Raw genomic sequence first — 12,328 nt, forward strand, 5'->3', positions numbered from 1 at the left:
AAACCCTTTGGGGCCACTGACAAAAATGGAGTTTCTTCTTCTCTCTGCCATGTCACATGATTGCCAGGATGTGTCCTATGTGCATGGAGACAAGAGGACCCGTCCCCAGTGGGGCCGCCCTGGAGGCACAGTGGGAACTATGGAATCCTCATGTTTCAGCAGCTCCCACATTGATGAGAGCACATGGCTTTGGCCATCACGAAGGGTAGGGAAGCTCCTGGGAAGCTCCGAGAAGCCAGGGCCTACAGGATTCTGCGTGGGCATAAATGTCACAGTCACAGACTCCCACCTTGTAAAAACCTAGCAACTGGATTTACCCCAAGTCAGAATTTAAGACTCATTAATTTGTAAATCTTTCTGTTATAGAAAATATTCCCATATCCATGAAATTTTCCAGCTGCATATTCTTATAGAGGCTAACACAGCGGCATACAGAGGAAGCCCCCTCTGAGTAAGGTGTGGATCCCAACTCCTGGGAGCACGCCCCACTTCCAGCCAGGCCCACTCCCAGTACCAAGAATGCCTTCCATTTTTCGGGGTGGGAACACCACCATCAGGGCTGCCCTCCCCAGGTGTCGTCTGTTCCACTCAGGCACCTCATACCCTCTCCAAACGCTTGCGCGGTGGGTGTCCAAGTGTGCCAGGCTGGCAGGAAACCATGGCCAGCTAACCCACTTCACAGCCTCCACTCTTCTGACCCCTGAACAACTCCATCACAGGATGAAGTTGACAGTCGTCATTGGACCACATCCAGAGAGAGAAGCCAGATCAAACTCTCAACACGATTCCTTGACTTTCAGCCTGTCTCTTTCTACTCAGCCTCGAGAAGCAGAACAGAAACGTGTCCTTGAGCCATTGGTGGAAAAGCGCTAGACAGAACGCATGCTACACAGCACCGTGGGTGATCACATGGTTTGGCCAGGACGCCACTAGGAAGTGACAGAATGAATGGCATGCCGCGTGACTGTTAACAATCGGTGGCAATCGTTTGATTCTCACAGTGCACAAAGGTGAATTGATGCTGACCACACAATGGAAGGATCCAAAGAAGAGCTCTTACCTAGCGTCCCCTCCCCGGCTGACTTGAGGGCATTCAGCTCTTCTTTTGGCATCTTCATAGGGCCTTGGTACCCAACATCATTCAGTGAGTCTGAAGTCTCTCCGTTGGTGGTGATTTCTGAATTTAGGATTATTCCATGTTTCTGGGAGCAAAACAGGTTCATCATAATACTTGGTGAGACCAGGTTAAACTATATTTTCTTCATTATAAGATGATGTAGTAGATGCTAACTCTATAGTGATGGAGAAGTGTCTAGGTACACCCACAGTCTATCAACCGAGGCAGATCTACAATGGCTTCCTTCTTCCTCATATGTTCCAAAATGCCAGTGATTCTCAACCTTCCTAATGCTGCGGCCCTTCAAAATAGTTCCTCATGTTGTGGTGACCCCAACCATAAAATTATTTCGTTGCTACTTCACAATTGTAACGTTGCCACTGTTATGAATCAGAGTGTGGACATCTGATATGTGACCCCTGTGGGGGTCACAAGACACAGGTTGAGAACCTCAGCAATATACACGCTCTATTTTCTGATGACAAGCTACTTTAAAAAAGGCTTTCTTCTAATTAGGAAATTGGCCTGTGGCCTGCCCCACAGTGGAGCATCAAGAAAGCAAACTTTTCACTATTAACTTTGACTACAGTCGTAAAAATAGGAGAATAGCGTGAAGAAAGGAAACACAGGTGGTGTGGAAGGACTGAGTGCCCTTGGCAGAGATGGCATTTGCAGGAGGTCACGATGCTTCATGTCTTCAAAGAGACTATCTGTGCCGAGGACATGGCCAACCCCCTAAACCAGCTGCCTGCCTCAGTTGCAGAGTACCTCCTTGCTATCTACTTGGTCCCCAGTGCTTTTTTTTTCCAGGCTCTTTGGAGACTCCCAGCTGCGGCACACAGCCTGGACCAGGAGCATCATTTAGGTTTTAGCTCTAAGCCTGTATTCAGATACTTCCTTACTCTGACTTTGATTGGGGAGCTTGGAAGACGACCTTGTGTGCCTGGGGGCAAATCAGGATGTGGTCATGGCCACACTCAACACTACTGCTGTAGCAGTCTGTGAACCCCCCCCCACCCCCAGAGCTGCCTGCTGGTTTCCCCTTGGCATGGCCCTTACAAAAAGTGAAACTCGTCCTTCCTGTGACCTGGTGGGTTAGTGTGATCCCGCCATATATCCCAGACACTGTTCAGCTAATGAAGTTCTTGGACAAGAGGCACATACATTCTAATGAGGGTAAGAAATCCTTAGATAATGCCAAACTCAGAGCTAGAAATCTGAGCTACTTTCCAGATCTGGTTTGCTTGTAAGCACTTGGGCCGGATGGGCACTGGTATCACCTGCTTCGTGGGGATAGTTCATTGAAGGCTCGAACACAGTGACAAAAGCAGACAGCACCCACGGTCACAGACCCACAGAGCTTGAAGTTGTCACCTTGGTTCGTCCTTCCTTCCTTTCCCCAAAGCAGGATCTCTCTGTGTAGCCCTGGCTGCCCTGGAACTAGATCTATAGACCAGGCTGGCCTTGAACTCATAGAGATTCGCCTACCTCTAACTCCAGAGTGCTGGGATTAAAGGTGTGGCCAGCACTGCCCAGCAACCTTGGTACTTTTCTCAAACTGAACTTTGGCTTCATACCTTTAACTCCTCCTTCAGCTTGACTGTTTCTTCTCTAAGTTCATCGCGTTCACTCCGTATGGAATCAAAGAACTCTTTCTGTCTTTCTAATGCCTGGGTGCACAGCAGAGCCGAGAGGAGAGACAGGGGAGAGGGAGAGGGAGAGGGAGATACAGAAAGAGGGTGAGATTAGCACAGATAGCAGGATAAGCAAGAAGTAAGGACAAGGAGGCACTTCCATCCAGGGTACTAGTGAGAAAGGATGCTGTTGGGTTTATGCCAGCCTAAACCAGCGCTACTGTTCACACACTAGCATTTCAGAGTAAGGGATGCTGTGGAGGAAGGCTACTTTATGCCATCCATTTCTGTCTTTTGTTTTCTCATTGCAGTACTTGGGACTGAACCAGGGGTCTCACATATGGAGGTAAGGGGTCTACCACTGAGACACCAGGAGATCCCACCACTACCTCAGCTTTCTTTTCTTTGTTTGGGGCGGGTGGTGGTTTTTTTTTTTTTTTTTTTGAGATAGGGTCTCGCTGTGTGGCCTGGGATGGCCTGGAACTTGCCTCTATGGTGCTGGGGTTAAAGGGGTGCGTTACCACTGCCTGGCATTAGGTCTGTCTTTATCTTACAACATGGTGCTGGAGAGTGAACAGGTGTCACACAGTCCTTTAAACGAGAGATGAACGCAGAACAAGAAACGCTGCTAAAGATCCCCACGTTATAATTTTAGACATTTCCATGTTTAAGTTCCTGTTCGCATGTGTGCGTGTCTGTCTCCCTGTGTGTGTTTCGGTGTATAATTCAGAGGACAATATCGGGTATCATTCCTCAATTGCCATTCTCTCTTTCTTTCTTTCTTTCTTTTTTCTTTCTTTCTTTTAAATTTAGAAACCGAGTCTTTCACTGGCCTGGAGTCCCCTGATTAGGCTAGGCTGGCTGGGCAGCGAGCCTTAGGAATGTCCCTAATCTCCACCTCTCCAGCGCTAGGGCCACAAATGTGTGTCACCACGTCTGGTCTGGTGACTAAATTCAGGTCCTTTTGCTCACACTTTACTAGCAACCATCTCCCTAGGCTATTTTTAGACACCGGTTATGAGCATCTGTTGTTCAAAAAAATGTTCTGGGAGAGCATGCATGCGCGGCGCATGAGTACATGGTCTCTTAGCCAAGGTTCGTCAATGTGCCGAAGGAGAATGGTAAGGCCTCATATTGTGCACATTTCTGTGATGAGGCAGATCACCTCTAGACCTGTCTTAGGGCCCAGTCACATAAGTTTTTTAGGTATCACGGGCTGCTGCTATGAGTCAGCAGTGACTTGGTGGGGCCCACTCTTCCTATCTACCCCTCCTAAATGGAGATGGGCTATCTCCCCCTCTCTGCTGAGGAGGGAGAGGGGTCTGATGAGGCCTCCCTGTGGAGGTCTCAAAATGGGAACCCGTGGAGTATGGCATGCTGCCCCCCCACCGCGTCATAAAACCCCAAGGGGACTCTGGGGTTTGATCTGCCCAGAACCTTTCTCCCTGCATGGTCCCATTGTACCTAGGCCCCTCTGGCACAGCAGGAAGAGGGAGATAGTTCCAACTACCCAGAGATGGTTCCATCCACCCGGGTACGCTGGAGAAGTCACCATGCTATCCATGCTGTGTCACCTGAGCGTCGCATGCACATCCATGCAAACATTCTTCCAAACCAAGGCTTCTGCAGGAATTACGTTTGCTGAGCAGCCCCCACCCCCACCAGGGGACAGTTTTGCAAAGGCTTGAGACTCCTACCCCTATCTTTTTGTCTTTCCATTCTATCGTTTCCTGAAGATCAGAGATCTCCCTGATAAAACCCGCCTGTTTCTGCTGCAGCTGTCGGATTTCCTGAGGAGAGGAAGAGACAGAAAGGAAATAGACAAAGGGTTGAGCAGAGAAAAGAAATCAGGGCTAGATGACCAGGGCAAGGAGGTCTCGCCATCCCCGGATTCAGCAGCATGCTAGGATTTTTTTTTTCCATGTTCTACTCTCAGCTCCAAGAAGAAAACCAGACTGGCTGATAGGTTACCTCAAAGCCATCACTTACAGTCCCGACTAAGTTAAAGAATGAAAACCCAACCCCATACAGCCACGCTTTGCTTAACCTTAGGACAGCAGGCTGAGGGCAGGTGAGCTCATCATTTTGCAAACATCATAAAATACGGATAGTTTTGATGGCTGCAATATCACCAAGTAATGTAATCTATGGGACCGTTGTCATATGCGTGTCCCACTGTTGATCAGAATGCTCCGTGGCACAAACCATGGTACCAAATGAGCACAGCGTTTATGAACTCATATAATTATACTCTCCTAGTTCTGAGACCGCTGTGAAAGAACCTTCTGAGGAGGGCTCCTAGAAGATTGGTCCTCAACCTGTGGGTCATGATCCATTGGAAAAAACATATTTCTGATGGCCTTAGGAAGCGACACACTGCTCAGAATCGAAATCTCAGTTATGAAATAACAATGGAAGTTAAGTTATGGTTGGGGGTTCCTAAGATCATCAGAGTTATTTTTTTGATGGTTGTGACTCACAGGTTGATAACCACTCTGCCCACATTAAACCTGCCCACATTATTGCTCTGTGTTCTCTCTTCACCAACGCTAACCTTGGCTGCTGTCAACACGGCTCCTACCTCAGCGTGTGATGTGCCTCCCTCCCGTGGGTACCTTGTGATTCCCTCAGAGCCACACAGATGATCGATGACAACCTTCCATTTCAAGGTCGTTAGTTTCACCTTCGAAATCTCTTTTTTTCCCCACATTTATAACTTCTAGGGACTTAAGACGCAGACTTTTCAGAGGCAGGCAGCATTTTATCACGCCTCCCAAAATACACACAAGAGCCCCAGAATGAGAATCTTCACCCACGAGAGGAGCCGTCTCCTCAAGGGATGGAAAAGTAGTCTGAACGCTGGATCTTAATCGAAGCTGTAGCTTTAAGGATTGCTATGAGCTGACTTCCGGGCCTCCAAGGTGACAAGTGTTTGGATAAGATCTTCAGAGGTATGAGGGTTAAATGAGGGTGCATCCCAGGTGGACAGGATGGGTGTCCGTATTGAAAGTGTACACTCTCTGCTCTTAAGGTCACAACACTGAAGGTGACCCTCTGTGCCCGACCTTGACTTGGACTTCAGTCTCCAGAACTGTGAGGAAATACACACGTGCTGTCAAGGCCACCAAGTCTGTGGCATTTTATCACAGCAATGTGGACTAGAAGAGCAAGGAAGCAACAGAAAAGGAAGAAGAAAGGTGTTACCCACCTCAAGCATTTCTTCCCTTTGCCTCAGAGCTTCTTTGACTTCGGCAAACTGGAACTGCAGGATGCTGTGGGCATGCTTCTCCCTCTCAAACTCCTGTGAGTGAGGAACGCAAGACTGAGGCTGCAGTTTGGTGGCGTTTCTGTCACAGGGCTCATGTTCTCATGGGCCACATGTCCCTCAGGACAAACGACCCTCTACTACATCATCGCTGTTTCCAAGGTACACAACAGAAGCTCATTCCTCTGCTGTCCATTGAGGACGATCAGACAGTTCCCCCTAAAAACAACCCTCGAATTGTGCAAAGCTGAGAAGTTATTTCCCAACTCCTCTCTATTAAGATGCATCTTAGGGTCTCTCTCTAGGGGTCTGTGCTGCAGGCTGGGAATACAACAAGAATAAAACCGCTTCTGTGTCCTGAGTCCCAGCGGGTCCTGAAGTACATGTGTGACTGCCTTTCTCTGAGCTCTGAAGGTGTGATTTCTGAAATGGAGTAACTGTGCCTTTTCCAAATAAGTAGATTTCCTCAAATCTTTGATGTTTGCAATTAATACCCTATGAAGCTGACATAAAATAAAAGGCAGGAAATGTATTTTAGCATGAAAATCTGGAAGCATCTAGCTGTGCATTATTTAAGTGTGTCTGTTCTTTAATACACAGGCTTTTTTTTGATTGTTCTATTTTCAGGCATAATAGCAACACTCTAGCAAAATTCTCTAGTTTGCACATTGAAACTATGCATAATCACATTTCAAATTACTCAGAGAAGGGCACAGATGTCTGAGATTTATATATATATATATGTATATATATACATATATATGTGTGTGTGTGTGTGTGTGTGTGTGTGTGTGAGTATATATGTATGCGTGTGTGCGCCCACCTATGTGTATAGGTATGTGAAAGCCAGAAGTCTACCTTGGGGGTCACTCCCCAGGAGCTGTGGCCCTTGGGTTTTTGCCTTTTCTTTTTAAGGTTGACTTTATTATTTTACGTATATGTGTGTGAGTCTGTGCACGTGTGCAGATGCCCACGGAGGCCATGGCCATCAGATCCCCAGGAGCTAGTGTTATAGGTGCTGGAGAGCCACTTGACATGAGTGCTGGGGACCAAACATGGCCCCCTGACAAGACAGTATGTACTCCTAAGCACTTGGCTATCTTTACAGACCTGGCCTGGGTTTTTGAGAAAGGGTTTTTCAAGGTCAGAGGCTACCCAGGATGCACCGCAGATCCAGCTGTCTCTGCCTCCCCAGCACTGGGATCACGAGCACACGCCACCCCAGATGCTAAGGACTGAACTCATGTCTGAACGCTGTGCAGCAAGCGCTTTAGAGTGAGTTATCTCCCCTACCCGTGAGACTGTTTGGTTTGGCGGCAGAGTCTTGCTAAGTAGCCCAAGTCAATCTTGGACTCCTCTTGCCTCAGCCTCCTACATGCTGGGATCATAGGCATTGCCATCAAGTACAACAAAGACACAATATTCTCATTCTCGGACTCTGGGCTTTCTGAATAAGTGGAGAATCACTGTTTAAAAAATATATAAACGCGGGTTGGAAAGATGGCTCGGCAGTTAGGTGCATCTTGTAGATGACCTCAGTTCAATTTCTAGCACCCATGTCAGGCGGCTCACAACTGCCTGTAACTCCAGCTCTAGGAGACCGGAAATCCTCCTCTGATTATGTGTGGGTGTGGGTGTATACAAACTAGTGTACTCGAACACATACCACCTCCCCACATACATAATTAGCAAAAAAATTAAAAAAAATAGAAGTCATACACACGCACATATAGTTCATTTGTTTGTTTTTGTTTTTGGAGACAGGGTTTCTCTGTAGCTTTGGAGCCTGTCCTGGAACTAGCTCTTGTAGACCAGGCTGGCCTCGAACTCACAGAGATCCGCCTGTCTCTGCCTCCCGAGTGCTGGGATTAAAGGTGTGCGCCACCACGCCCTGCCAAGTACACTATATTTACACAGTTCCCGCTAGCATTCCTGAGCACAGCGGTGCTTACCTTGTTCTTCTCCTCGTACAGTCTCTGAGACTCAGCCAGCTGCTCTTCCAGCTCCAGCAGCGTGTCCTTCAGCGTGTCTACCTGGTACATGAAGTTGGTCTTCTCGTTGTCTAGTTGGGCGTTGGAGACCATGGCCTTTTTGTACTTCTCCTCGACTTCAGCCAGCGAGTCCTGCAGAAACCAGGCCATCGTTTCAGAATTGCAAGAGGAGAACAAGGCGCGATTAAGCTAGAGTTCTTTTCCTGTCTCAGCCTTTGTTTCTTGGAGTAGAAGAGACACGGTGCAATCTCAAATGCACGGAGCCCACTTCTCAATGTCCTGTCCACTCAGACAAGTAGCTTTCAACTGTGTGTGTGTGTGTGGGGGGGGGCGACCGTGGCCTATGGCTTGCCTGTGAGGAATTATGTTAACGATGTTAATTGAGGCAGGAAGACCCCGCCCTAAATGTGGGCTATCCCTAGGCTGGAGTCTTGGCTAGCATAGAAACCAGAAAGGAAACATTGACATTCATTACTCTCTGCTTGCTGACTGCACAGGCAACCTGACTAGCTCCTCATGTTCCTGCCTCCAGGACTCCCTGATGTGATGGACTATATCCTTGAACAGTGAACCAAAATAAACCCCTTTTCCTTTAAGTTGCTTTTGTTGTGGTATTTTGGCACAGCAATAGGAAAAGGGGCTAAGCCTATCTTCTCACTAAGACAAGGAGGTATGTGGGAAGCTGGCTGCTCAGGGAGGCAGCAGAGCCACTGACTCTCTGGTTCAGCAGCCAGAATCTTTCCCCCATGGGCCACGGCAGCTAAATGGGTTTCTGAAGTCATCACTCAGTGTGCGGATATAGCCTGGGAAAGAGCCAGGTAGGGATGGAAATAAAACCCTGCCACAAGCCACTGCTAGGTCACCCCACTCGGGCTTGGGAACCAGGAAAGAATCTGTGGTCATTGCAGATTTCTGACTCATGGGAAATCAAACAAGGTCCACAGGTCTTACTGGGTAGCTCCTGGAAAGACCAAAGTCATTTGTTTGAAAGGGCAGCCGTGGGAAAAGAGCTGTAAAGATAACACTGACAGTGCCCAAACATGGCTCCCACTCTTGTAGGCTCCAAAATATGAGCATTAGGAAAATGATGCCGGGAAGGTGGAGGGGGCAGCCACCAGCAGTGGACTACCCAGAGTCTAACAGAAGGTGTCAGCTCAAGCGTCAGGGCTGCGAAGAGACCCTGGGGAATCCTGCACTGGTCTAGCTCTGGGTATCCACACCACGACAAATAGACGTGGTACCATTGGATCCCAGTTGATTCGCTGACTCCGTTTTCAGGTGAGTGAAAAGCCAGGGTCTTAATGCTTCTATTTTATAGAAATGACCTTGAAGATGATGAATTAGTATGTGACTTATGCCACCTGTCTGTCTCATGCTCGTTGCTATGGCGTTTAGAGGATTTCTTAGGCCCTTTCTGGGGAGATGAAAAAGAAGGGACAGATCTGTATCTACTGCTCGACTCCAGACTTGCCATGAGCTGTTTGGTGGCTGTTGCTGCTTGTGCTTTGGCATCTGCTCCCTATGGCACCTGCTCACCCCAGCATCGTTAAGGAACTGGGAATCTACATTTCCTGTTGGCACGGTGACATCCTTTGAAGTCTGGGAGCAGTGTACACACACTCACTCACAGATACTGTTCCCCTAAGGACAGGTCAACGGCATGCACTAACCTTGAAGCTTCCAGAACACACATGTTAGGACAGCTCTGGTGAGCTCGGCAAAGCAAACCGGGAGAAAGACCCTTGCATGTGACAACTATGGAGAGCGAAGAGAACCAAAACTCTCCAGTGTCTGTATGCTGTGTTTGCAAAATGAGACATTGGCTCTGAGCCTAGAGGGAGGGTGTTGAGCGCCACCCCACATCAGTGGGGGGTAGGCTGGTCACCTTTTCCACTGTGTTCAGAAACTGCATTTGGAAGAAGACAGATGCACACTGTGTTAGAATTTCCCATGCTCCCACACTCTCCACAACTGATGCCCTTCAGAGTGAGCATGCGCATAGGACTTGTGAGGCTTTCTAAAGTTAAGGCGGGTTAGTGTCACGGGCTCACACGTCCATAAACCAGTACCTTCATCTCTTTCAATCCCTGCATGTATTTGCCTTCCACATCCTGAATCTGGTCCTTTAACTCATTAAGTTCCTGAGGGAAACGCACAAAAGGCAGATGATGTCAAGGGAGAGAATCGGCAGAGCTCACACGTGCACCTGCGGCTTTCTTATGTCTGGGTGTGCCCCAGTGTTTAGGCAGTCAGAGACACGGTTCCTTCTTTAGTTTATTAGGCAGTAAAGGAAAGTGAAAATAAGTTTCAGCATTATAAATATTAAAATTTATATCATTTTAATACAAGTTAGAAAATTTAGGTGTATCTTGTATTGTTTTATAAATTTTTAAAAAACGAGCAAAAAGAGTCTGGCAGTGTTGGTGTGTGCCTTTAATTCTAGCACGTGGGAGTCAGAGGCAGGTGGATCCCTTGAGTTCAAGGATAGTCTAGTCTACAAAGCAAGCTCCAGGAAAACAGAGAACTACCCCCCCACACACACAGAGAAAGAGAGAGAGAGAGAGAGAGAGAGAGAGAGAAAAGAGAGAGAGAGAGAGAGAGAGAGAGAGAGAGACAACAAAAAACTAAACAAAACGGCAAAAAATTGGGGCTGGAGAGATGGTTCCCTTGTTAAGAGGAGTTGCTGCTTTTTCTGAGGACCTAGGTTTGATTATCAGCATCCACATGGTGACAAACAACCCTTTGCAACTGCAGGTCCAGGGGATCCAATACCCTACTTTTGTCTCTGTGGGAACCTGGCATGCATGTGGTACACAGGGATACCATCCATACACGTAAAATAAATAACAAACAAGCAAATCTTTAAAAAGCATCAAACAAACACACAGGCAAGTGTGGGGGTGGCCAGAGAGACGGCTCAGGGGTTCAGAGTCCCTACTGCTCTTCCCGAGGACCCCAGCTTTGGTCTCAGCACCCGTCAGGTGGTTGGCTCTATTGCCACCTATAACTCCAGCTTCAGGGGATCCAACACTGTCTTCTGGCCTTGCGGGCACCTTGTATACATATGGCATTGATACACAGAGACACATAAACAAAATAATAATAATAATAATAATAATAATAAAAAACCTTAAGCAACAACTAGCCAAAAGAACACTGCCAAGAGTTTAGCTCCCTGTCTTCCTACCCCACAGACAGTGAGCTGCTGGGGGCAGAGAAGAACACATCTCTCCATGGTCTGGTACCTGAAGACATATCTGCCACAGACTAGTCTCCTGGCAAACACTTGCCAGGCAAATGGACGGTACTCAGGCCTAAGAACAGAGTCTAAGCAGGACTGTAATGACCTCCACTTCCAGTCCATAAAGAAAGCAACAGTGTTGGTGGCTGAGGATGTTGGGGTCTGGTGTGTGGCATTTTAGGGGAGTAGACAAAACTCAACTATCCTGGCTTCCTATTCATAGAACATGGAAGCTGCGCCTCAGGTCGGACACCAGCAGCCACGTCAATCCCTTCTCTGTGCTCCTGGCAAATGCCATCTGGCTGCTTAGCCGCCACCAGTGGAGCTGGGTCCCTGAGAACCGGATTTGAGTACGGTGAAACTCTCCCACAAAATTAGCCAAATCCAGCCCTTTCCGACCCTCTATGTTGCTCCGCTCCCTGAAGGACACACATTCTGGTCACCTACCCTCCACTCCTTTCCTGTTTGGGACACAATTGCTCCAGCTGCCTAACAATACACACCGTGGTAATAATTAACACACAGTCTGAGCTGTGGCAGTCTTTCCATATACCAAGGAGGTCACCAAACACGGCGCCATCCTTGATGTCAAAGTTTTAACGGAGAATAATTTCTGTGTCATAGCAGGACAAGAAACACCATTAAGATGCAGTGAGGAAGTCTACCAAAGGTACGCTACTAACAGAAGGGAGAGCATGCATTCTAGGTGAGGGAGAAGATGCTAGAGGGTGGGCACTTGCTGTGGTCCTGGATGGCCAGAATGTTCCATCGTCTAGAACATTCCAGAAAATGAAAAGTGAATACCTACATGTGTTAGCACATGGTGAAGATGGCATGGCCCATGGAGAACAGAGAACTCATGGCCACAGAGGAGGACGCATGCTCCTCCCTGCTTGGGTCCAAGCAGGTAAAGCTTCCCCCAGAGATGCTGCCTCCGTTGGGTCCACTGTTAGGTGAACCAAGTTTTCAGGCAGAGAGAGGAGATGGGACTGATCTCAAACCTCACAAACTAACTCTATAAATATGAAGACTAAGCAGTCTTCCAATGGGTTCTGTTAAGTCACAGGTGAGCACAGTGTC

The 12,328-nt window shown here is 47.9% G+C and overlaps 1 protein-coding gene across 28 annotated transcripts in view; it reads right to left on the reverse strand.

Moving 5' to 3' along the window:
* The window catches only part of Lrrfip1 (LRR binding FLII interacting protein 1), a 133,369-nt gene that overhangs the window by 16,380 nt on the left and 104,661 nt on the right, over positions 1-12,328 (reverse strand). For 18 of the 28 annotated variants that reach the window (XM_041649480.1, XM_041649472.1, XM_041649474.1 and 15 more), the window contains 6 exons: positions 10,077-10,148; positions 7,969-8,139; positions 5,960-6,052; positions 4,449-4,541; positions 2,695-2,787; positions 1,061-1,202 (listed from right to left, as the gene is read on the reverse strand). In XM_041649480.1, coding sequence (XP_041505414.1) covers positions 1,061-1,202; positions 2,695-2,787; positions 4,449-4,541; positions 5,960-6,052; positions 7,969-8,139; positions 10,077-10,148 — 664 coding nt within the window. The remainder of the gene's footprint in view (positions 1-1,060; positions 1,203-2,694; positions 2,788-4,448; positions 4,542-5,959; positions 6,053-7,968; positions 8,140-10,076; positions 10,149-12,328) is intronic. The other 10 variants (XM_041649479.1, XM_041649476.1, XM_041649469.1 and 7 more) reach the window with 3 other exon arrangements.

Source organism: Microtus oregoni, unplaced genomic scaffold (assembly GCF_018167655.1).
Source record: "Microtus oregoni isolate MIOR12 unplaced genomic scaffold, Mior012 000004F_ref0000308, whole genome shotgun sequence".
In the NCBI taxonomy this organism is placed as follows: Eukaryota; Metazoa; Chordata; class Mammalia; order Rodentia; family Cricetidae; genus Microtus; species Microtus oregoni.